General features: G+C 55.0%; 9 protein-coding genes across 9 annotated transcripts; 3 read left to right on the forward strand and 6 right to left on the reverse strand.

The window, feature by feature from the left end:
* Nucleotides 1–1799: 1799 nt before the first annotated feature.
* On the forward strand, nt 1800–4680 carry BZA05DRAFT_123164 (uncharacterized protein). The gene has a single exon (XM_051478710.1). The coding sequence runs from the start codon at nt 2052–2054 to the stop codon at nt 4491–4493; it is 2442 nt and encodes an 813-aa protein (XP_051337253.1). The 5' UTR covers nt 1800–2051; the 3' UTR covers nt 4494–4680.
* An 855-nt stretch (nt 4681–5535) lies between these two features.
* BZA05DRAFT_404828 (thioredoxin) lies at nt 5536–6960 on the reverse strand. The gene is made up of 4 exons (XM_051484356.1): nt 6564–6960; nt 6253–6329; nt 5991–6190; nt 5536–5897 (listed from the first exon to the last, which is right to left on the reverse strand). The coding sequence occupies exons 1-4, from the start codon at nt 6797–6799 to the stop codon at nt 5871–5873; spliced, it is 540 nt and encodes a 179-aa protein (XP_051337254.1). The 5' UTR covers nt 6800–6960; the 3' UTR covers nt 5536–5870.
* A 1496-nt stretch (nt 6961–8456) lies between these two features.
* On the reverse strand, nt 8457–10852 carry BZA05DRAFT_404831 (uncharacterized protein). The gene is made up of 3 exons (XM_051484357.1): nt 10548–10852; nt 10147–10475; nt 8457–10094 (listed from the first exon to the last, which is right to left on the reverse strand). Exons 1-3 carry the CDS (start codon nt 10573–10575, stop codon nt 8937–8939), a joined length of 1515 nt encoding a protein of 504 aa, XP_051337255.1. The 5' UTR covers nt 10576–10852; the 3' UTR covers nt 8457–8936.
* A 1352-nt stretch (nt 10853–12204) lies between these two features.
* On the forward strand, nt 12205–13472 carry BZA05DRAFT_446938 (FAD dependent oxidoreductase; the record flags this gene model as incomplete). Its single annotated transcript, XM_051487117.1, has 4 exons — nt 12205–12245; nt 12302–13020; nt 13078–13338; nt 13393–13472. The coding sequence occupies 4 exons, from the start codon at nt 12205–12207 to the stop codon at nt 13470–13472; spliced, it is 1101 nt and encodes a 366-aa protein (XP_051337256.1).
* A 339-nt stretch (nt 13473–13811) lies between these two features.
* On the reverse strand, nt 13812–14732 carry BZA05DRAFT_404836 (transcription initiation factor-like protein IIA gamma chain). The gene is made up of 3 exons (XM_051484358.1): nt 14522–14732; nt 14309–14456; nt 13812–14219 (listed from the first exon to the last, which is right to left on the reverse strand). The coding sequence occupies exons 1-3, from the start codon at nt 14566–14568 to the stop codon at nt 14061–14063; spliced, it is 354 nt and encodes a 117-aa protein (XP_051337257.1). The 5' UTR covers nt 14569–14732; the 3' UTR covers nt 13812–14060.
* A 399-nt stretch (nt 14733–15131) lies between these two features.
* BZA05DRAFT_404839 (Argonaute complex, subunit Arb1) lies at nt 15132–16869 on the reverse strand. Its single transcript, XM_051484359.1, has 5 exons — nt 16728–16869; nt 16639–16656; nt 16229–16586; nt 15532–16173; nt 15132–15476 (listed from the first exon to the last, which is right to left on the reverse strand). The coding sequence occupies exons 1-5, from the start codon at nt 16802–16804 to the stop codon at nt 15399–15401; spliced, it is 1173 nt and encodes a 390-aa protein (XP_051337258.1). The 5' UTR covers nt 16805–16869; the 3' UTR covers nt 15132–15398.
* An 846-nt stretch (nt 16870–17715) lies between these two features.
* Nucleotides 17716–18793, forward strand: BZA05DRAFT_340740 (inositol polyphosphate kinase-domain-containing protein; the record flags this gene model as incomplete). Its single annotated transcript, XM_051480978.1, has 2 exons — nt 17716–17783; nt 17941–18793. The coding sequence occupies 2 exons, from the start codon at nt 17716–17718 to the stop codon at nt 18791–18793; spliced, it is 921 nt and encodes a 306-aa protein (XP_051337259.1).
* A 128-nt stretch (nt 18794–18921) lies between these two features.
* BZA05DRAFT_446942 (uncharacterized protein) lies at nt 18922–20048 on the reverse strand (the record flags this gene model as incomplete). Its single annotated transcript, XM_051487118.1, has 3 exons — nt 18922–18969; nt 19024–19812; nt 19893–20048. 3 exons carry the CDS (start codon nt 20046–20048, stop codon nt 18922–18924), a joined length of 993 nt encoding a protein of 330 aa, XP_051337260.1.
* Nucleotides 20049–20550: 502 nt separating this feature from the next.
* On the reverse strand, nt 20551–21834 carry BZA05DRAFT_376574 (uncharacterized protein). The gene is made up of 3 exons (XM_051481821.1): nt 21575–21834; nt 21448–21515; nt 20551–21379 (listed from the first exon to the last, which is right to left on the reverse strand). The coding sequence occupies exons 1-3, from the start codon at nt 21630–21632 to the stop codon at nt 21020–21022; spliced, it is 486 nt and encodes a 161-aa protein (XP_051337261.1). The 5' UTR covers nt 21633–21834; the 3' UTR covers nt 20551–21019.
* Between the last annotated feature and the right edge of the window lie 1345 nt (nt 21835–23179).

The following is a 23179-nucleotide window of genomic DNA, read 5'->3' on the forward strand; positions in this document are numbered from 1 at the left end:
TAGTTACTCTGCAGTGAGGCAGAATTATGACTCTCCAAGAGTCCCAAGAGTCCAGGAGTCCAGGAGTCCAGGAGTCCAGGAGGCTCGAACACCGTGGCATGGCATGGGCTGGCCAGAATTGGAGAAATGGGGCGATTCGATTGGACAATTTGCATGGGGATTCCCCGGAGAATTGTATTCGTGGATACCATACTCTACTTTGTATATACGAGTACTTGGGCTCGCTGTCTACAACTCTCGGACTCTACAAACTGCGACTCAAGAGTACATACGCTATATATAGGCGCGTGTACCCTCTCTTCTTGGGCGGCCTGAGAGTCTGAGACTTTGCATTCTTGGGGAGTGGGCACTGGGGGACTCAGTGGGGAGTGGGACACTGGGAAGGAGTGGCAAGTGGTGGCTGTGGCTGTAAGGATATTTGCGGAAGATAGAGTAGAGTAGAGAGCCATAGCCCGGTAGGTGTACGTACTTTCGACGGCACAGTCCGTCTCACTATCATAGGCAGAGTAGGGTAGGTAGGAAGGTATCTAAAGATTAACTGCGGTATGCTCACGGCCACGCTTCACCCGCCCGCTGCCACGCTTCACTTTACTTCTCTCCGCTCCAGTCTCGACTCTCTCCCTCGTGTCCTTCCTTCCCCTGGCCCCCACCCCTCGCTTTCACTTTTGATTCGGTGGATGCGATTTGCGTAGGGATAGACGACAGGAGGAGGAGGTCATAGCAGGTGATGATGGTGGTGGTGGGTGTAATTTTTATTTTATTTTATTTGGGGGAGAGGGGGGAGGGGGGTCGTTTGTGGTTGTGTGCGGTACATTAAATTCCTGGGGTAGAGACGGTCAGTTGTATCCAGCGAACGACGAGGGCCAATGGGTTCTGGGACTCTGGGTGGTCTGAATGGTCTGGGCTGGGTGGTCTGCGTGGTCAGAGGTCTGCGTCGTCTGGTCTGGTTTGTGCTGGCGTTGCGGGTCGGGGTTCGGGTCTGCGTCAAACAAGATTCTTCGCCGGCGCAGGGTGATTCGCTCGGTACGGGTGGTACGGCTGGTACGGGTGAGTGCGGGCTGGCTGGCTCAGCGAGGGTTTGGTTGCTGGTTGCTGGTTGCTGGTTGCTGGTTGCTGTGTGTGCTACATAGAGCAACACTACTCACAGTCTCGCGCTGCATAATTGCTTGCTACTCTACTCTGGAGTCTGCATGGAAGTGGGAAGTCCTGACACGCCTGGCCTGGGCCTTCTATTTCCTCTCGCTTTTCAATTCCACCTGGCGGGTTGGCTGGCTGCCTCGCTGGCTGGCTGAACTGATCGAAGATTCAAAGGAACACCGGAGGGAATAATAGCATATCCGTGGAATCTTTCGTTTCTTCTTTTCTGCACCACACAAAGGCGAAACAGCATCCAAGGGCAACTCCTCCTCCCCCTCTCCACCAGTGACCGCCACCGCCAGACCCCCCCACTGCCGCCCCAATTCCGTCACTATCAAACTTCCCACACTCATATTCAAAACCCTCCAACCAACCGACCAACCTCCGTCATCCTGGGACCACCACCACATCCTCCACCACCACCACCAATTACCACCAACTTCTCCGCCACCTCCCTCCTCCTCCTCCTCTTCCAACTACCCTCTACCACGACGAACCAGCCCAGCCAAAACTACTCACATTCCAGTGCACGGATATACTTCCCCCCGCCGCTGCCACTGAACTTGCACATGACTGGCGTTTGGTCCCTTGCTGCTACTACCGCCGTGACCTCAGCCAATACCGTCCGACCGCGTTTTCGTCTATCTCATGCTTCCACGCCCGTTCTCTCCACCACGTCAACAGCGGTATCGCATCGACACACGTCCATCGACTAATCCGAGCAACCCTTCCCACACCACGCAAACCTAAACTCAACTTCCTCCCTCCTTCCTCTTCCCGCTACATACATCATACATCAACACTACCTACCTAACTCCCCCTCCCTAAAAAAAACAAACAAAAACAAAACCTCCTTCAACATTCCGCGTGCGCACTTAGATCCATCCTGGTGGAAACGTTAGAAAGATAGCAATATGGCGATTTGGCCCTTCAACAAGCGTCGGAAGCGGTCCACCGCCGAAGGAAAGAGGCCTGCTACGACGATTGCTACCGCTACTACCACTACTATATCAACTACTACCGACAGCTCGGGAGGCCGACGGAAAACTTGGCTCTCGCGGAATCCATCGAAGCGGAGTAGGATCTCGGCCCAACGGGGCAATCCCCTCGACACCATCACATACGAGTCGCCCAGTGCCCGCGATTTGGCGCTCGCAGGAATTGACGATGATGTCGTGGCAGCGGACCGCGAATACTTCCCTCGGAACCCGCGCGGCGGCTTCCTATCACACCTTACCGAACGCAATCAATCTGCCATGAGCGACTCCACCGGCTCGTCGCATCGACCGCACAAGCAATCCAGTTTCGTTCGCAGGCTCAGCCGGCGAAGACAGGGAAAGGCCAAGGCACAACCGCCCTCCGCGTACCTTAGCCGACATAGCTCAAAGAGCAATCGAAACCGCCCACTATCATCCAGCTCGACCGTACCACGCACCTCAATGGACTCGCAAATCTCTTCGAGAGCTTACAAATTAAGGAAGCTCGATGTGTTTTCTCCCCACCCCACACTCCACTACGACGACGGCGGGTCGCCGACGTCGAACCTATCGAGCGATTTCGGTTGTCCCGGATTGGCGCCTAGTCGGTCCAATTCTCGCCGGACTAATTCACGGACCGCACAGACATGGCGCTATAAAGGGCCGTCGATATACGAGGATGATCGTCATGCGCGCGTGGACGATCTCGTCGACGAACTCGACGCCAAAGGATTGAGGGAGGCTATGGAGCGGGATCAGAGGCGGCGCTACAGGAAGAAGGTGGAATATGAAGAGCGACTACGAATGAAGCTGGAAAAGAAGTCGACACCCCACAGGGATGTGGAGAGGGGTGGTGCAAGCCGTGAGATGGATCAGGATATCGACGAACGGCATGGTCGCGACTATCGGACACCCGACGCATCTGCCTCGCCGGTCTCCAACAGGCAAGGGACACCGTTGTCGTGGTTCAACGCGGATCCATCGACCGAGGATATGGGCAACGGATTGGAGCAGCAATATTCACCTAGACTGGACGTCGTGACACCGGTTTCGATGCAGTCCAGAGAGTTTCACAATCAGTCGCCGCAACCTCAGCTGCAGGTGGAGAAGGCTCTGCCAGCGGCCGTGATCGACGAGGCTCCATCTGGACGGACCAAAACTTCGGCATGGACATCCTTCATTAAGCGTGCTACAGCCGCTCGGATAAAGAAGGAGCGGTCTACCCGTAGCCCGGAGGTGGAACAACAACAACAGCCACAGCCACAACAACAGCAACCGCCCGTGGTATCTGATTTCGAGGGGGAGGAAGAAGAAGAGGAGGAGGAGGATGACGGGTATACGACAAAGCGGACCGAGCCGCCTCCGAGAATCTTCTTGGACATGGAGGATCTCCGGCAGCGGCAGGGACAAACGCCCGGCCGTCACATTCCGAAAGAGATTGCTCTCGCGATGACTGCCGTGGAGACTGGACATATTCAGAATAAGGGCTACCCGGACAACGGCTACCCGGGCAACGGCTACCCGGGCAACAACGACGACTACGAGGATGAGATGCGTGACGCTGTACTGTCAACGCCTCAGATCGCACCGTACAATCACCACAACGGAAGCCAGGCCAGCTCGAGGAGCTCGCTGGCACCGCACGGTCTCGGCTTACGCGGTGGAAACAAGAGTCACTCGCCAGTACTGGGCGAAGAAACAAAGGACTCGCCAACAATACCAGCATACCATTCGAGACCGCCTTCAGCTCAGAGATACTCGCCATCCTTCCACAGGTCCAATGGTGGCTCACCGGAAAATGGCGGGCCCCGCTCGATCATGTCGACCTCCCTCGCATCGATAGATTCCGAGGGAAGCTGGCTCTCGGGAAAACTCGGTCCGCGGACGTCGGTACAGCAACTCAGTCCCCTCCGGACCAGCGCTTCGTCCCTACGGAAGCGGTACCAGGAGCTCGACGGCGACGACGTGGTCATGGATGACGACGGCTACTTCACCGGCGTTGCCAAGGGTGCCAAAGAACCGAGGGAAGACGACGATGAAGAGGTGGGCGGCGCAGTGTTGGACCTGGAAGACAGCGACGATAGCGCCTCAATAAACAGCGAAGACGAACGGAACATGTGGCGAGAAGGCGGCAAGAAGCGGGTACAAGTGCAAAGCCCGTTCCGCGGCCTACGGCGAGAGGGGACGATATACATCGAGGAGGGCGAATCGCCCAAAGATGAAACGATGCCGATGGATACACCGGGCGAAAACGACGCGTTCTCTACACCGCTGGAACACCCGCTCTTCAGGAGAGAGCAGTCGTCGAAGTCGGTCTATCAAACGCCAATGGAACACCCGGTGCGACGCGGATCGTATTTCGGCCCGTCGGCACGATGATGAAGAGATAACACATTCATTTAACATTTTCCTATGTACTCTACACCCCCGACACTCCTTACTATTTTTCTATGTCTATGATCGAGGTTCGAGATTCGAAGAAGAAGAAGAAGAAGAAGATATAATCAATCAATCAATCAGTATGCTCCTGTGTGTTCTCGTGTGTTTGTGTGTGTGTGTGTGTTGGCATTATTATATACCCCCTTTTTTTTTGTGTTGCTTCCATTTGCTTCTGCGTGTGTGTGTGTGAAAGTGTCGTCTGTCCATGTATACCGATTCTTTCTGTTTATTTACTATGTGGTGTGGGGTGGGGTGTGTGAGGTGTTGACACTCTTTAAAGAAAGAATGTTTTTCATTTGTTATAAACCACTTGCATGAATGATATCTCTGTTTGCTGTTTGCTCTGTTTGTTTGTTTGTTCGGGAGGCGGGATTGCGATTGGGATGCGGGACTGGGAGGCACAGTGTGTATATATGCGGGAGTTTCGTGGTGGGTTTCTTTTTCTTTTCTTTCTTTCTTTCTTTGCAGTGACTATAACTAGTAGGTTAGCGAAGGGTGTAGTGGGGTCAATGATGATGGTTTTGAAATACATGTGTTGGCCCGTACCGTGCGTGAATGAATGTGTGAGGATGTGTGAGGATGTGTGATGCGTGATAGGTTCTTGGGTGCGATCACTGTACCAGACATTGCCAGTTCCTGGAGGCTGATATTGGTCTTGACTCGCGAGTGAGACGTCGTAGTGTGCGGTAATGATTGCGACCTGACGATCCCATCCACGACGATCTCCCCCACCAGCCGACAGCCGACAGCTTGGAATTGGACGCTTCCTGCGCGATGGCTTCGGTGGCTTCGGTTAGCAGCACGTTACGGAGCGGGAGCTGTAGTGAGACTGTGGTGGATCAGGCAAGTGGGTAAGTTGAGTGGGTGTCTGACTGACTGCTTGAGGACTTGGAGGAGGTTGGATGGGCAGCTCTGGCGGCGTGGATATCCAGCACTGGCTTTGGAGCTCCTGCTCCTGCCGCTGTTCCTCCGTGCCGAGAGCCCTCGGAACACCACATTAGGACACAGCGTTCGGGCCGAGTTGAGCCATCGCGAACTTGCACACGACATTCACTCAGCCCTCAGCCCTCAGCATTCAGCGACGATGATGATGATGAAGCCGTAGGAATCGTTCGTTCGTTCGTTACACGCACGGAAACGGACACGGACGTAAGAAGAAAGTAAGTACAGTACAACTCCCAACCATCCATCGATTCGTTCATTCAATCATCAGACGGTCGCACGCTTCCACCCATTCCACCCACATCCTCCCATCCACCCATCGAGTAGTTGAACAGTTGAACAGTATAGTTGGTCCGGGTGTCCCGCTCGCTCCGTCTATGCGCAGTACTTATCGAGGGCAGCCTGCGGTCGATATCATCAGCACCGCACGCCATCCTCACCCCCTCCAACCCACCCCACCTCCATCCTATCCCCGACTGAAAAGGAAGAACATACCTTCAAAGCACTAGGATTAGCGCCAACAACCTCGGAGACCTTCTTGCCGTCCTTGAAGAACAGGAAGGTAGGCATGGCGCGGACCTCGAGCTCAGCGGCGATCTGCTGGTGCTCGTCGACGTCGAGCTTGTAGAAGCTGGCCTTCTCCGCGTAGTCGTTCGAGAACGCATCCACCTTGGGCGCGATCACCCTACACGGACCTGTTCATGGTGTGAGTGAGTGGAGTGTAAGGGGGTGGGGGTGGGGGTTGGGGATGACGAACCGCACCACACCGCGAAGAAGTCGATCACGACAAGCTTCGTCTTGGACTCCTCCAACGCCTGGGCGTAGGTATCGGCGCTGTGGCAGAGGCAGAGTTAGTGGTCGTATTCATGGTCATGGTCGTGGTCGTGATCGTGGTCATGATAGTCATGCGTGGGAGAGATGGCGGGATGGACGGGATGGCGGGATGGGATGAGGTGGATATGGTTGGTTGGCGGGGTAAACTCTACGGGGTCCCACCACCACCATCACCACATCTACGCCGCGAAGATGCGATAGGATGGATGGAATGGAAAGGAGAGAGGGACTTACGCTTCGATCTTGATGACGGTCATTTTTGCGGTTGAGGTGGTAAAGTTGCGGGGAGTGTTGAGGGTTTGGTGGAGGGTGTTGTTGGTGTAGCGGTAGTGAGGGGTAGTGGTGTTGGTGTTGGTGTTGGTGTAGGAGGAGGAGGAGGGGTTGCGGGTAAGTAGTAGTAGCGATGACGAGATGCTGTAGTTGCGCAGGTGCGATGACGATAGGAGAGAGCGAATCCGTGGGGCTGCCATTTCTTTTATCGCCTTAAGTACGAGCTCGAGTCCTGGTACTACTTTGTTTCTTTCTTGATTTGATTTTATGAGTATTTGATTTTATGCAGAGGCTTTTGTTCCGTAAGCAATGGGGAGTGGGAGTGGGAGTGGGAGTGGGAAGGGGGTGGGGAAGGGGTGGGTGGTGGGAGGTGGGGCACAAAGTCGGAGGAGGGCGGGCGGGCTGAGGAGTTTGTAATCTGCGGCCACTCCCGATTGAGGAAAAATCAATAGTTACATTTCGTTACGTCAACGGCAATGCCGACGCAACACACGTTTTTTTGTTTTTTCCCACTGTTGCCTACCAGGCTACCAGGCGACCAGAGCTCGAAACGTCCACCATCCACTCCCCGAGTCGCCGGATACGAATGGGAGGCGGGGGGCTGCCAATTCTTAAGCTGAGCACGACATCCATGGACGGTGTCCAGAACTTCGAGACATGTCAGCATGAGGAATGGAGAAGAACCACGGCGTGCAGGGCCCTGAGGATTTGGAATGGGCGATGATCTGTGCGGCTGCGGCTATCCAAGCTCATGCACACCTGTGCTTCACTTCACAGCTCCTCGGGCCCTTTCTTCCATCGGGACTCAAGGAACATCGCAACCTGCACCGGAGGTCCGGAGGAACCCGCACTGCTTGCCGGTGGGACTATTCGGGGCAGGTAGTACTCTAGGGATTACCACTGGGATCGCCTTCGGCGCATCAGGGCTCCGTATGTACTCTACAGTACATACCAAGACCTAGAGTAGAGTCGACTGCCGGCATCGCCGCACCGATCAGATCAGATCTCGGGGACACGCGTGCGCCGGGAGTCCGGGATCCCTCAAGCATTTCTATGATATGTAGAGTACAGCGGATGTACGCCGGTCTCGAGTCATCACTCGCCCATGTTTCCGAAATAGGTACTGCCCAGGCCCGCAAGCAGCTGGCCTTCAGGTTCTACATATGTACCGGCTGAAGTTGAAGACGGAGCACTGCCTCGTGGGCCAGTACTTCCAGACTCCAGTAGACAAAAGAGCCGCCCCGACGCCCCGACGCTGAGTGCGGGTAATGTCGCTACTTTACAAGACTCGGGCCCAGACTCGGGAGCACCCCTTCAAGTGCTGCGCCGAGTGGAAGAGCCAGCAGAAGATGTGGTATCGGTACTGTAGACAGAGGTTTGGGAGTAGACAGGGAGGGGCAAGCCACGGCGCGGCCGCCTGACGAAAGTCGGGACTCGGGTTAGACAGACGGTGGACGATATGGAAACGGAGTGTGTATATAGGGTAGTATTGCCATGATCTAGGTAGAGCATTTCTGTAGTTCTATAGCTGCCCTCAACAGATACAACAGATACAACAGATAAAGGGACTAACCCGCCCCGCTCCATCCATGGGTTATGGCAGTTGAAGCGAGTACTTAAGGCCAAAGCCGATTCACGCATCCTCACTCACCTCTAACTAGGTAAACCACTGAGCACTCAATCGCGGTGTGCGTATGGTACCGCCATATCGCTACATCACCACATCACCACATGCCACTCAATTCACGCGAGAGCCCACAGTGTACATATGTAAGATGCTACGAGTATTCTCCGCACCCACATCCGCCCCATCCGCTCATCCGCTCATCCACAACCCCCCACAACCCCCCACAATCCCCCGCCCATGCCACCAAGCACCATCTATGTAGCCACAACCAAATCGAGAAAGCAAGCACTTGCCATGTCTCAGGGGAGGAGGAGGACAAGCCTCCTTTCCTTCCATTGAGTAGAAGAAAAAAGGAAACGGTAAGAAATGAGGAAAGAAAAAAAAACTCCTGAAATGATATGCAGTGTGCGTAAGGAGATACAGGAAAGAAATGAAGAAACAAAACAAAGACGCCATCGAAAAAAACCACACCCAAACCGGCCAGACCATCCATGAGGTTGAAGAAAGGAAACGAACGAAAGACAAGACAAGACAACTGCAAAGGGAGGAGAAAAGAAAATAGAAATGTAAAGTATACCACCAGAGGATGCAAGTGGAAAGGTAAGTAAGGAAAAACGAGAGATTGCCAACAATTCGCCATACGCCCCGCCCATGTATCCATACCCTTATTTTCTTCGTTTCGTTTGTACAGGACAAAGAGGAGTGAGCATCTACACGTATAGCTCTTTAATACCCACCGTGACCATTCCGATGCCAGCACCACCACGCTTCCGGGTAGTAGCCGGTGTCTTCTTCTTGGTGGCGGCGTTCGCCCGAGGCTTCCGGGGGGTACGAGTATTCTTCGGGGTAGGTGGAGGTGGCGGCGGCGCTGCGGCCCTCGCGGCGGCTTCTTGCGCGGCGGTTATCGCCTTGGCTTGGATCCTCGGTGATCTTCGCGTGGGCTGCGCGGAAACGGTAGATTTCCTGGCGGGTTTCCGTCGTCTTCTATCGTTATTGTCCGACATCGAGGACCCAGATGATCCCGCGGAGCTGGTTTCGTCGCTCGAACTGTTGTTCTGGGCTGCGGTAACCCTAACGGGCGAGCCATCAGGGCTCTTTCTCCGCTTCGCGCCAGAATACTCATCGACGTTGCTGTCGGGCTTTTGTGTGGTGGCCTCGACAGTCACCTGGATGGGGAAGGGAACATCTTGGATGAGTGCTGGAGCATCTAGCATGGCCTCATCGACCATTTTAGTCCGAGTCGTAGGCTGGGCCTTGGATGACGGAAAATCGGCTTTAACCTTTGCCGGGGCGATCGTCTCGATCACTGGCTGAACCACCGGCTGGAGAACCACCGGCTGGACCGCCGGCTGGACCTCAACGCGGACTGCCGGCGGCGCCACGGGCTGCACAGTCGGCGCTCGGAAACCTGGCTGAGACATTGCCTTGATATCCGGTCGTGGTATTTCCTGGATGATGGCTCTTGGCTCCTCCTTCTTGTCCTCGATTAGCTCGACGAGCTGGACGTTTTCGGTCCGAAGGTCTTCCTCATCGTCGAAATCGGGGACAACGCGCTGATAATCGTCACCATAGTCGGGTGCGGTGGATTCCGTGTCGAAATTGCTTGCCAAGTCCCATTCATCCTGAAGAAACTTGACCGCCTCGTCCACGCCGCCTTTACACTGCTCCAGAACCTCCCTGATGCGTTCCGGTGTTTCGTACTGCGGGATGGACGCCGCCACAACGTCCTCCATCCACGGTAATATGGCAGACGCACCGTCCAACAGCTGTTTCTTCTCTCGCTCGGTAATTGATCTCTGTTCTCGAACGCATGGAGGCCCCGAGTGCGGACCATCTCGATTCCGGATCGACGAATAGTGTTCCCAGATCTGTTCGATATCAGCACTTATCCCGCGGCCAATGGGGAAAGGTGGTACTCGCGTGATAGGCAATATGCACCGTGGTCCTATTGTCGTCGCTCAATTTGGATCCGGCGGTGTTGTCGGGGCATATCACGTACGCGTTCTCCCGCTGGTAGATCTTGACATTGACATCAAACTCTCGGGCAAACGCCTGGATTTCGAGGTTGTCGCCAAACACACCCTTGTTTGCCATCCGTAGAAGCCGCTCCTCGTATGCCTTGTCGATTTCCGCCTGTGAATGATGTTCGAGATCCGACTTGTGGCTTGCGGCCGCTCGGCGGCGGGGGGCTCGGCGGACGGGCTGAACATCGATGAAGACCTTGAAGTAGGAAGCGTGGTTGCGTAGATCTGCTCGGAAAACCCCACTTAGCACGAAGAACCCCCCATACGAGCAAGATCCCGCCGGGCAGCGTCACTTACGCTGCACCACCCGTTGACGCAGTTCCATATGGCTGTTTTCATGGCCGTAGAGCTAGTTTGCAAGGAACCGGCGATTAGCATGAGCTGTGGCGTGGAAGAAAATCAACAAAAGACAGAAAATCGCGGCAAGAAATGGCCGTGACAGGACAGCATCCTCCGGAGTCTCGTTGAAATGCTGGCATTCCCGAGGACTCAACAGAGCCGCAATTTTTTTGTGAGGGAGTGCGAAATCCAGCGAGAGCGAGAAGGAGAGAATGGGGAGGGGGGGAGGGGATGGCAAACCTGATCGCTCAAGGAATGGAATAGGCAATCCCCATCGCCCGACGTCAAAGCCGCATAGAGTCCGTTCACCTTCAGCAGAGGAAACTCGTTGTCGTATAAGTTGATATTGGCCATCCTACCGCTGCCAGGCTGGCCAATGTTTCCAGGGGCGGTCATTCAAGGAAGTAAGCCCCAGGGACACGAGGCGGGTTGCCGCCGGCCGATACGTTACCCTGTTGTTCGGGCGGTCAACACTATGTATCAGGTTTCTCGTTGCGGGCGGGTGTCGTTTAAGCCAGAAGGGTGGCAGGCTGCATGTGAGGTGTTGGACAACGATGCGTGTGTGGGAGAGGGAGGGTGGGGAGGGTGGGTGAGGGGGTGGTGTGAGTGAGTGTGGAACAACGCAGTCGAGAATTGCCACAACACACATCACATTGAAGAGAGTATCCACCTGGCTGTGTTCTGCACCGTCGACGCCGACGTAAGACGGGCGGCGGGCGAGAGGGAGGGCGAAATAGCGGGCGAGCGGGGCGGGGCGGGCGAGTTGACTTACCGAAAACTCTGCTGGAAGATTGAATGTGGCGGCAGTGCGTGCGCGTCAAGGAGGATTTCGCTGGCGGGGAGGGCGCGTTGTGTTGTTGGCGGAAGCCGTTGTTGTTTGTTTTGGGGGCGTTTGTCGGGAGCTGAGAGGCGGTAAAGAGAAGAAGAGTTGTTCTTCTGCTGCTGTTTGTGTCACGTGATGCAGTTGAGGGTCGAGATAGGGGGAAGCTGAAGACAAGCAAAGACGCCGAAGACGGGGAGGTTCTCTTTGTCTCGCCTTGGACGAGAAAACACGAAAAGCGCCGCTCATCACATCGGCCCGACCACGCTTGGTCCGTCCCCGGCACAACCCTGCAGCCGAGAAATCTTAACAGACACCCCCTCGCCCACCCCGCCTCCCCCGGCCGCTTCCCCACAACAACTTCACCCAAGGCACAACAGAGCTACATACTCGGCGTAACCATCCTCCATCGCTCAGGAGCAAGCATGATCGCGTATACCGTAGCTCACGGATAACTATCCCTATCGCCAATCACCGGCCCATTGTTCCGCTTCTCCACACGCATGGACGTTCCAGAAGCATTCTTGCAACTCGACTCTAGCCATTCCGAGCCCATGCAGGTTTAAAGTAGAACGGGGGATCTAGTGGGGGTCCGGGCTTATTCCCTTCCGGTTCGGACACGGCATAGTTACAGCGATCTCGGCCTTGCATTGATTCCCCATTTTCGTTTACAGAAGAGATACTAAACCAAGCATCTACTAGTGGTCACCCGGGTGTCCCCCCACTTCAGCTGCCATTCCCGGCCCTTCTTCACTGAACACAAGCACCACCCCATCTACATGTCCATTCGTAACAATGACTACCCATAGAGCTAAGCAGAAAATCGTCGTCGTTGGGTATGCCGCTTCGTCGTCGCCTACTCGAGAGCCCACAGATAGCTAACGCATCCCAGCGCCGGCGTAGTCGGCCTGACGAGTGCTCTCGCGCTCCTCCGGCGCGGCACCTACAGCGTCACCGTCGTGGGCACACACCTGCCCGGCGACTTTGCTTCGACGTACACGTCACCGTGGGCGGGAGCGAATTGGTGGCCGGTCTCGCGCGCCGACACGCGCGAAGCCGAGTGGGACACGCAGACCTTCCGGGAGCTGTGGCGTCTAGCGAATACCGTCCCCGCCGCCGGAATCGCCGTCAGGGAGTGCCACATCTATAAGCGGAATAAAGATGCGGGCGGCATCATCACCGACTGGATCGATAGCTTGTTGAGTGACGAGCCGTGGTTCAGGGAGCTTGCGCCGGGATTCAGGAAGCTGGAGAAGGCGGAGCTGCCCAAGGGCGTGGATAGTGGGACCACGTTTAGCAGTGTCTGCATCAACCCCGCAATCTTCCTGCCATACGTGCTGGGTGAGTGTTTGCAGCTCGGCGCAACGGTGAGAAGGGGGACGTTGCGGCATATCGCGGAGGCGGCGGGGATGCATGCGGAGGGGAAGGCGGACGTGGTAGTTAACTGTACCGGCCTGATGGCGGGGAAGCTCGGTGGTGTCATGGACGAGAAGGTGATTCCGGCGCGGGGACAGATCGTCGTAGTGCGGAACGAGGCACCGACGATGATGACCATTTCTGGCACCGACGATGGGCCGGAGGAAAGCACTTATATCATGATGCGGCCCAACGGTAACCCCTCTCACCCGGCACACCCCTGTCGCGTAGGTAGCTGAACAGACATCCCAGGCGGTGGAACCGTAATCGGCGGCAGCTACGAAAAGGGTAATTTCGAGACTGCGGTGGATCCCAACCTGACGCAGCGAATCATGAAGCGGGCCATTGAGCTGTGTCCCGAGCTCGTCAAGCCCGGCCAAGGCGTTGAAGGGCTGGATGTGATCAAGACCTATGCCGGACTGAGGCCGTTCAGGATCGGTGGCGTGAGGCTGGAGAAGGAGGTTATCGATGACGTCGTGGTGGTTCATAACTATGGCGCTGGTGGATTCGGATGTGAGTGTGGCGTCCAAAAGTCCCGTGGAGATAAGCGTACTGACTTCTGCGCAGATCAGGCGAGCTACGGGATGGCGGAGTATGCGGCCAGACTGGTGGACGAACAGTCGCCGGTGGAGAAAGCCAATTTGTAGATATTCCCGGCCGATTGCTTGGAGGACTGTGTGGCCTGTTTGGCTGGCATCGGACAGACGTAATCGTGATTGGGTAACTATTGCCGTCTTGCAAATTCACTATTGGCCCAATCGTGAGAATCGCGGTGCACCCCTACCGGTAGCAGGTCTAATCGCCACCACCGAAAGCCACTGACACCGGAAAACCACCACCCACATCAAGAGCAAAGTGATCCCACACAGCAGGCTGAGCGAGCCGGCAAGCAACCGTCAGTCGTATACTACGAGTTTGCAGATAGCTGTCTCGTCACTCGGCACGACATGCAAACAGATCACAGCCCCGTCTTCAAGAGATGGCCATGCCAGGCCAAAGCAATACCAATTTCATTCCAACGCCAACGTATTTTGTTAAAGTACATCCATCCTGTATAGTAGCGGTGCGCACACATCAAGCAGATAAAAAAAAGACATCAAAATGCAACATCGCAGTGTCGTGATATGTAATAATCTCGCGTATCCGTGCTAGCATCAACGGGAGCACAAGTAAGAGAGAGAAAAAGGGAAAGAAAAAAAACCAGAGAAACAAAGGAAACGTTCCAAGTTCTTTGTTTACAAGTCTCCCGGCCGCTTCGAATTGCACGACACGATTTTGATCTTATCAGTCGTGACGCTCGGAGTGGTCCCGCCCTGCTGCTGGAACTTGAAGGTAACGTTCTTGATCAGGAACGTCCACACCTCGTCGCAGAAGCGGTACGTATCGAGGCTCCCCTACGTGCGGTCTGTTAGCCACCAGCAGCACCAGCAGCACCACCGCCACCATCTTTTCTCCACCCCCAAGAGAGGGAAGGATAGAGTACCTTAAAGGTCAAGTTGGCTTTGACCTTATCCGCGAGCACATCGGTAACGTGACGATCGAAGTTGGTGAGGATCTTCATTGCCAGCTGCGGCGCGATGCGGCCCTCCGAGATGAGGTCGTCGAGGGCGTCTGTGAGCGCCATTCCAATGCTGCGGTGGTAGCGGAGTGTCAGTAGAGCCCCACTACATTCGCAGGAGGAGAGATGAGGCTGTACGAGGAGCGGCGGTAGAGCTCGTAGTAGGGGGTCTGGGCGGACGCCATAGCTGTGGGGTGGGGTGCAGCGGTGGCGAGGTGGGGGACGAGGTGCGCGCGGGAGCTGGTGAAGCTTGGTTGAGACGAAGAAGGCGGGCGGTGATCGTGGTAGCGGTGGTGGTTTGCGTGTTGCGCGGGTTGGTAGGTTGTGCGGGTTTGGCCGTGGAGCCACTGTTGGAACAAAGATGAGTTGCAGTTGACTAACACGCTAGGCTGCTGTAGGGTAGCTTCTCTCATGAACCATCACTCGTCGATATAGGGCTACCCATCGGTTTCCAAGAACCGCTTTGCATGGGCCGTTTGAGGACAACGACCGTTTCGACAAATTATTGCCCATAAATTCAACCCTTTCGGCAAAGGACGGCTTATGTACTCTATGCAGCACATCCAAACAAGCTTTAAGGTACCGAGTGGGGGTACCTTCTGGAGAAGATGAGGGCTACGACGCGCCGCGACAGCGCATAACCGATAACTCGAGCTCTTCGGAGGCTCACTTTCAGATATTGCGAGGATAAGGGGATCTGGACTGTCATTTCTGTTTCTAGAGTTTGGTGGCGGGATTTCTTTGTCAAATGCATTATTGTAGATAACTCTACCGGCCATAGCCTTAGGGTTCCATGCTGTATGAAATCAATCAAACAATTAAACGAGCTTCAAGTACACAATCCAGTAAACAGAGTAGGTAATTTTATCTGCCTAGAAAATACGGAAAGTACACCAGCCAAAACACCGAAGGAAAAACGATACCGGTACGTATGCAGATCCATTCTCGTGCACTCAAACGAAACCAGGCCATGCAGAAACCAAAATACGCATCCAAGCCTTTTCCTGGAGAAAGACTAGTCGGAAAAGTCACCATCTTTGTCCTTATCCTCTTTGGGGTATTCCAGGCGCATGAAGAAGCTACACAGGACACCCTATAGAATAATCAGCATTTTTCCGGCCAGAATAATGAAGAAGGGAAAATCGCACAGTAACACTGTCGATGAAGATCAGACCATCATCGAACTGGTGCACCTTGGCTTCCACATGCATGCCCGGGAAGCAGTACTGCAGGCAGATCTTCTCGAGCCAGATGATGATTTCAAGTCCACGCAGACGGTCCTCGACATTCAACTGATCCTCCTTGAATGGTTCTTCCGCGACCCAGGGCGTAACCTTGAGGTAGCCGAGAGCCTGCGTGTTGCGGAAGTACTTGTTGTCCGGCAAGGCCATGTCGGCGTTCTCTGGAAGCGGCGGGCTAGGACCGGGCATGACCACCTCCAGAACCTCAAGTGAAAGGAAGTGCTTAAATTCGGTTAGCTTGCGATCGAGGCCCCTTGCGATCTGTTCCGGTGTTCCACGTCTGTTGAGGCCGACAAGAATTAATTCCTTGGCCATCTTCGGGTCCAGTCCAGCCATGAGGGAGCGGTCTGTGTCGTCCCACGTCGCTTCAGGGTCGAAAATACCAGCATAGGATCCGCCATAGATGGTGGAGCAGGCCATGTTCCATGAGCCCGGCAGAAGGTTTGACACGTGTATGCAGAGAACCAACTCCTTTTCGGCAAGGTTGCAGAGTTCGATTGCTTCTTTGATATTGTCGATATACTCCGGACAAACGTTGTGGTAAATAACCTGCATTTGATTCCAGTAAATAATAGTTACTGGAATCGGTGTAGGAAACACTTACGTAGTTGAGGAAGTTCCTTACGACCTGGCAAGCCATTTCCAACTCAGGGACCTTTCTGATCCCCAAGCCGTACGGGACCTTGTAGGACAAGAATCCACGGACAACAAATGCGAAGTCCACATCGTACTCCTGGGCATCGTCGCCTCCGTTGTCGTTGAAAGTGATGAAATCCGTAGCCGCGAGCAGTCCGATCTGTTCGGCATCCAAATCATCCATCTTCTTCGGGTCGATGCCACCGGAATACTGCTTCTGGCCGGTTTGCACACCTCCCAGCCTCAGGTAGGAATTGAAGATGTTGATACGAAATGCATCAAACTTGCGTCTGGCCTTGTATCTCTGGATGCATGTCTCCATACGTCTACCCACCGATTAGCACATCTCCTCTACGAACCGCGATCTCGAGCACTCACTGAGCAAACGGCTTAGAACTTGAAGATCCGACATATTAGTTACGACCGAGCACAACGCTTACAGCGGTGATTGCGCACTGAGAACTCACAGAGCGTAGAGAGCTTCTTCAATGTCGGCCTCGGCTTTGGTAAGAGGCCCATCAACCACGTATTCTGCGCCAAACATTAGCCGCCGTATACCCTTGGTATCGCCACTGTCATTCGCTACCTTCGAATCCAGATGGTTTCGTCTAAAACATTGCCAGCCGCCGCCACCGTCAGCACAACCATCCATTCCATTAATGATCAGAAATGCGCTCAAAAGCGCGCACTAGGCGGCTGCGAAGCATGTCGCCCAATCACCACGATGATAAACACGGAGGTTAAATAAACAAACCTTGGATTTTCCGGTCGTTCCGCTCTTGGCCGTAGCGGGAGCAGGGCCGTTCCCCCCCTTCTTCTTCTTTCCCTTGCGCTTCGGCGCGGCGTCTGTCTCGGCTGCGATGTTCACGCCATTTCCAGCAGCTTCGAGATCAGCGGCGACGGCATCAGCAGCAGGAGCGGCAGCAGCAGCAGTCTCGAGCTTAGTCGATGTTGGTGAAACATCCTTGCTAGCGAGTTCCGGCTCCTCTAGTTTCGCAACCATGGAGGGAGCTGGAGGGCGGATGGGGAGAGTAATGGTAGGCATGACGATGTGGGGGCGCCTGTCTGCGGAGTGGGGATGGTGGGAATTGTCGTCGGTGAAATTAAGATGAATCTCTGTGTTTGTGAAATTTTCGGTGGAATGAATTGTTTGCTTTAGGCAAGGATCCAGTGAGGGGCAAGCCCGCGAAGGGACGCAACCCCACCACCAAGTGTTCCACCACCTCCCAGACTAGCTATTAGCACCACCACCACCACCACCACCACCACCACCACCACCACCACGGCGGCTCTAAATTCTATACCAAGAGCGAGCAGCTTTCTACATAAGCTGAGCCTACTGCTGCTGGTCAGCTTGGGGAGTCGGTGCTTTCAATTCACATCTCAAAATTAAACATATCCAGGCAACGTCCGCCATCCCGTACAGACACGCGTCCTCACTCAGTAGTTTTCGGAATGCCGCAACCCGCAAAGAAGCTTAAGGCCTCTGACCTCAAAGCCTTTGAGTTCGCCGCCGCAGGACAGTAAGTGAACCTACCACTCCGTCTAGGCTTCCCCACAATCACAAATACGAACTCACCTTCTTCCCCACAAACCCAAAACCAAACTCAACAGCTTTCCCGCTCCCTCCCGTCCAACTAAAATGTCAAAACGAAGTCTAACCCCCGATCCAATGTCTAGTGAGGGCGTCCTCTCCGACGAATCCGGCACGCTAGTCGTCAAGCCATGCACGGCGCGCGAAGTAGCCTTCTACGAAGCGGCCATGTCGCACCCCGAGTTCGCCTTTTGGATGCCGACCTTCTTTGGCACGCTTTCCCCGGACGACTCTGTTACTGCTGCCGTCGAGGCTGCGACCACCGGCACGCCTGTGGCACCCGTCGCGCACACCCGCCAGTCCTCGCTCGTCCTCCAGAATCTAACGTATGGCTTTGAGAAGCCGTGCGTGCTCGACGTCAAGCTGGGCGCGCAGCTGTGGGATGAGTTCGCGCCGCAGGCCAAGCGCGATCGTCTCGATGCCGTCAGCGATGCGACTACGTCGAGGAGTATGGGATTCCGTGTGGCCGGGATGAAGGTGTGGAAGGGTGAGGAGGAAGGCTACAAGGTCTACGATAAAACCTACGGAAGGGTCTTCACCGCCGAAAACGTTATCGACGCTATCAAGGAGTACTTCGCGTCCGGACTCGAGCCCGGGCAGGTCAAGATCGTGGCGAAGCGGTTTTTGGAGAAGGTGACGGAGATCAGGGAGGTGCTGGAGGGACAGGAGAGCAGGATGTACTCGGCTAGCTTGTTGTTCGTATTCGAGGGCGACAGCAAGGCGTTCCAGCAGGCGCTCGAGGACGAGAAGAACCGCAAGCCGCAAGCCGAGGACGAGGATGAGGATGAGGATGAGGAGGAGGAGCAGGACATCAAGAAGGTGGAAGGACTCAAGCTCATCGACTTCGCTCACGCCGACTGGACTCCCGGTCAAGGACCTGACGAGAACGCGCTGCAGGGAGTGAGGAGCATGGAGAAACTGCTGGCGCAGCTTGCGTAGGGGGTTACCCTCATCGCTACGGCTTGTTTTGGCGTATCTCATTTCTGATATCCTTTGTCTTCTTTTGGCGTATCTCACTTCTGATATCCTTTTGATTTTATCAGAAATAGCTTGCTATATACGCACATCTACAATTTGTATACAAGCTTTCCTGTGGTGCCTCGTCCCTCGATATCCTGCAAACTCGTCAATATATCTCTCACACACACTCGATGATAAGACAAACGTACCTTATGTGCCTGCTGTGCCTCCTCCAACGAGTAGATCTTGTGGATCTTAACATCCACCTTCTTCTCCTTTACAAACCGCAGCAACTCAGTCGCCGCCTCCGTAAACTCCTCCTTCGTGGTGAGGTACATAAACAGCGTCGGCCTCAAGACCTTCAGGTTCTTCGCCGACAGCCGTCCGATAGAGAACGGCGGGACGACACCACTGGCATTGCCAAACGACACGAGACTGCCCTTCCTCGCCAGCACTTCCAGGTCGCCGTCGAACGTCGACTTACCCACACCATCGAAAACCGCAATCACGCCCTGGCCCCCAGTAATCTCCTTAACGCGCGCCACCCAGTCCTCCTTGGAGTAATCAATCCCATGCGTGGCCCCGTTCTTCTCCGCCAGCTGCAACTTCTCCTTCGTCGACGCCGTCGCAATAATGGTACCCGCACCCACAGCCCTGAGGAGCTGACACAGCAGCAATCCCACACCTCCCGCAGCGGCATGCACCAGCACGGCATCTCCCCTCTTAACCTCGTGCGCATCGCGGATCAGCGTGAACGCAGTGAGGCCCTGCAGCAGCACGGCGGCGGTCACCCCCGGCTCGACGCCGGCCGGCACAGCGATCACATAGTTCGCGCTCACGGCAGTGTACTCCGCTTGCGACTCTGGCCCCATGTACCCGACGTAGTCGCCGACTTTGTAGTCGGTCACGGAGCTGCCGATAGCTACTATGGTGCCCTCGCCCTCGCGACCGAGCGTGTACGGCAGCGGCGAAGCGGGGTATACGCCGCCGCGGAAGTACTAGCACGGACAGACGGACGTGTCAGGGGCAATGCTTCCTAGTGTCAATCGCGAGAGAAACGGGGGGGGGGGAGACAAACAGTGTCGATGTAGTTCACGCCAGCGTAGGCGTTCTTGACGAGGATTTGGTCGGGCTTGATGGAGGGCAGCGGGGCGGAAGTGGCGATTTCGAGGACCTCGGGCCCGCCGACGCGGTTGAACTGCAGCGCACGCTGGGTTTGCGGGAGTCGCGACATCGCGGAATTGATATGTGCGGAGAACGGACGGCTGTGGGGGGAATGGCGTGGAGGGGGGGTGACTAAGATCGAGATTGAGATGGTGGGAATGAGGGCGGAGATGTATTTATGTGGCGGATATAGCGGGTGCGATAGTCTTCGTATGATGATATTCGCAAGCCGGACCATTGGTATTATACATATACATACGCCGTGCCCTGATTGTTAACTACATACACAGGATGCGGAATGCGGGGGAGGCTGAGAGGGATTTGTAATTGCGGGGGCGCTCGTATCATAGATCCGCCGCAGTCAGTCGGACATCCGACGCAGTGATTCCCGCACCGCCTGCCCTCCATAGCTATGAATGACGAGCTGTGCTGCACGCGTTACGCCATCAAGCTCGGTGTTTGTGCACTGGTGTGGCTGCTGGCTGCTGGCTATCTTCGGGATCGGAGTATGGGCGCGTTGGATATACACTTTCCTACATCCGTGTGGCTTTAGTAGGCTTACCAATGCATCACGGCGGAGAAAGGGTTCCTAGATAAAAGTGGGGCGACAGTCGCGAGCACTAGTTACTATCTAGGGGAACTGGTGTAGATATCAAATATTTGGTCCATGCCATTAATCCTATAGCCATAGAAATAAGATGAGATGAGCACGACGAAAACCGCAACAGTCGGTAGGGCATAAAAACGGTAGAAAAACGAAACCACCAGACAAAGGCAAAGAAGCAAAGCACATTTCAATCGACACATCGCCATTCGACTCCATCTCATCGCATCGTACGCGCCCATCAACGCAAGAAAAATCAAAACCTCCCAAAACTCCGCCAGGTACTGTTACAATATCAAAATGAAGCTGCACGGCATGCAGTACGAGTTGTCGCGGGGACGCGTGTAGAGTATATAGCTACACACATGTCTGTATGCATAGCATCAAGTTCCGTACTTCCACCTCCACGCCGGCCAGCGCCGGAAACTCACAAGCCGCTAATCATGCTGAACTTTATTGTCGCCCTTAACAACACTAGCATAGCTCGGAGGCTCCTCCCCCTGCGTCTGGGGACCCGTTCTGCTGCTGCTGCCGGCCGCCGCTTGGTGTGGTTCCGAAGCGGGCGCGACGTTGAAGCTGCCGTAACACTGCTGGTGCGGCGGAGACGCCGGTGTATACACCAGGCGCGGGTGACGGGGCGGCGGTTGCTGCCGACCGCAACCGCGTGACGGCGTCGCCGAGTACACGATCACTCCGCGTGGCTGCCCGGACTCTTGGTCGATTTGTTGGTAGTCGTACTCGTCAAAGGCGTCGGGGTATTTCGCGACGATGTACCATGCATGCAGAAGTCCGGGGACCTAGGTAGCGGGGCAGGAGGGTTAGTGACTTGGGCGGGGAAGTGGGGGGTCGTCGCGCGGAGACGTACAAAGCCCAACATGCACAGTGCAATGTTGATGAGCGAATCGCAGGAGCAGATTCCTCGCTTCACCCAGACTACATAAGAGCTGTCAGTATCGAGCTTTTGGACTTCCGAGGAATCGGAAGTTTCTTACCGGGAAGAGGCGGGAACAGGATGGCGAGAACGATCAAGAAACAGTCTGACGAGCACATCGTTTTCGAGGCTACTGGGGTGGTGGTTTCGTGGGTTGGGTATCGGTTCTTGAGTGCAGTTGGTTGGTGCTTGTCGAATATCCGTGGCGACTCGAGTTGAGTCGAGTCGGAGTCGAGGAAAGAGATGAGTTGAAGATTACGGGGGAAAGAAGGTTGCGAGCGTCGTCATCCGATACCATCCGTTGCACCTGACGCAACACATGCACCGCCTTGGAACAAAGTCTCCCCCGCAAACCCGCCAATGGAAAGCTTGCCGTTCGCAGGGTTCTTGTGAGTCGATCCCCCGCCCTGCGCTTTCCATAGGTATCCTAGATCTGGATCCGATGAAAGATTTTGGAGCCGTTTGGCGCTCCAGATTTCCATGAGTAACAACCTCTCGTCCGTTGATGCTTCAAAAAGGACGCCACTGCCAGTTTCCTGCGATATCTGCTGATGTTTCCAAGGGACATTCCGTGACGCGAGGCAGCTGATCATAAGTGCCCGTTAGGTCTCGCGAAAGACATGTGGTACCTGGTACTTCAGCCACGACGAATACGGAGCATCACGCTTTACAGACCCTACCCGCCAGTGGGGTTCAAGGGAGCTCTACTTGGAAAAGCTAGACTGCACTTGTCCACTCGTTCTTCACTGCTGGTCACCCGTTCTCTTATCCACGGTGTGAGGTAGTGGTTCTCGACTGCATTTCCGACTCCATTCACGGGTATCGACTCGAGCGACAATGACCGCACCGAACGGACCACTATTCACCCGACCCATTCTGCCATCGTTTGGAGATGTTCGAGCATTGTGGAGAGCCTCGACTCGCCCAGCTTTGTTTTCGGGTCCCGATCGAACACATTCTAACGACACGATAGATATCACAATACCTACTTGAAGGCGTACCTACAAACATACATGTCGTCGTCAAGGTGTGGCGAATGACGGTGAAGATATGGAAATTGTACCCAGACATGAGGGGCTCGAGTATGTAGTGATGAAGGATGAAGGATGAAGTGGAAGCGAAGAGAGAGAGGAAGAGGGTGTGTGTCCCCTGGATGCAATGGACCGTCAACTCACACACGACATCCGTCTAGGCCAAGTCGCAGTCCTCATTGCAACCACCTGCCGCCCTTCAAGGCAATGGCTCGCAGACTCGCAGTGACAATTGCAGTTGAGATATTCTTCAGCAGATGCTATGTACTCCAGAGTCTACACAGACAAAGTGCAACTTCGCGAGACTCGGCAGTTCAGCCCTATCCATACGTCCCACTTGGACCTGCACCTTGCTGCCTAGCTTCGTCGCTGATGATTCGTGAATCGCGACTCGTGAGTGCTCCCGCGTCCCTTGCACCAAATACCATAAATACGGGCGGGCTTGGATGTAACCGCTTATCATATGCTGTGTGGAGGGCCGGAGGCGAGGATAACATACGCATAGACATGTGTGGACCGTGATAGCCTTTTCCGTTACATACGAGTGGCTGCTTGCCGCCTGCTGCTACCTGCCGCCTGCCGCCTGCTGCCTTGGAGGATTACATTCCTTCGTTTATGTAGACACAGCGGCGGCA

Source organism: Tricharina praecox (assembly GCF_024521635.1).
Source record: "Tricharina praecox strain CBS 144465 chromosome Unknown BZA05scaffold_21, whole genome shotgun sequence".
NCBI classification, from domain to species: Eukaryota; Fungi; Ascomycota; class Pezizomycetes; order Pezizales; family Pyronemataceae; genus Tricharina; species Tricharina praecox.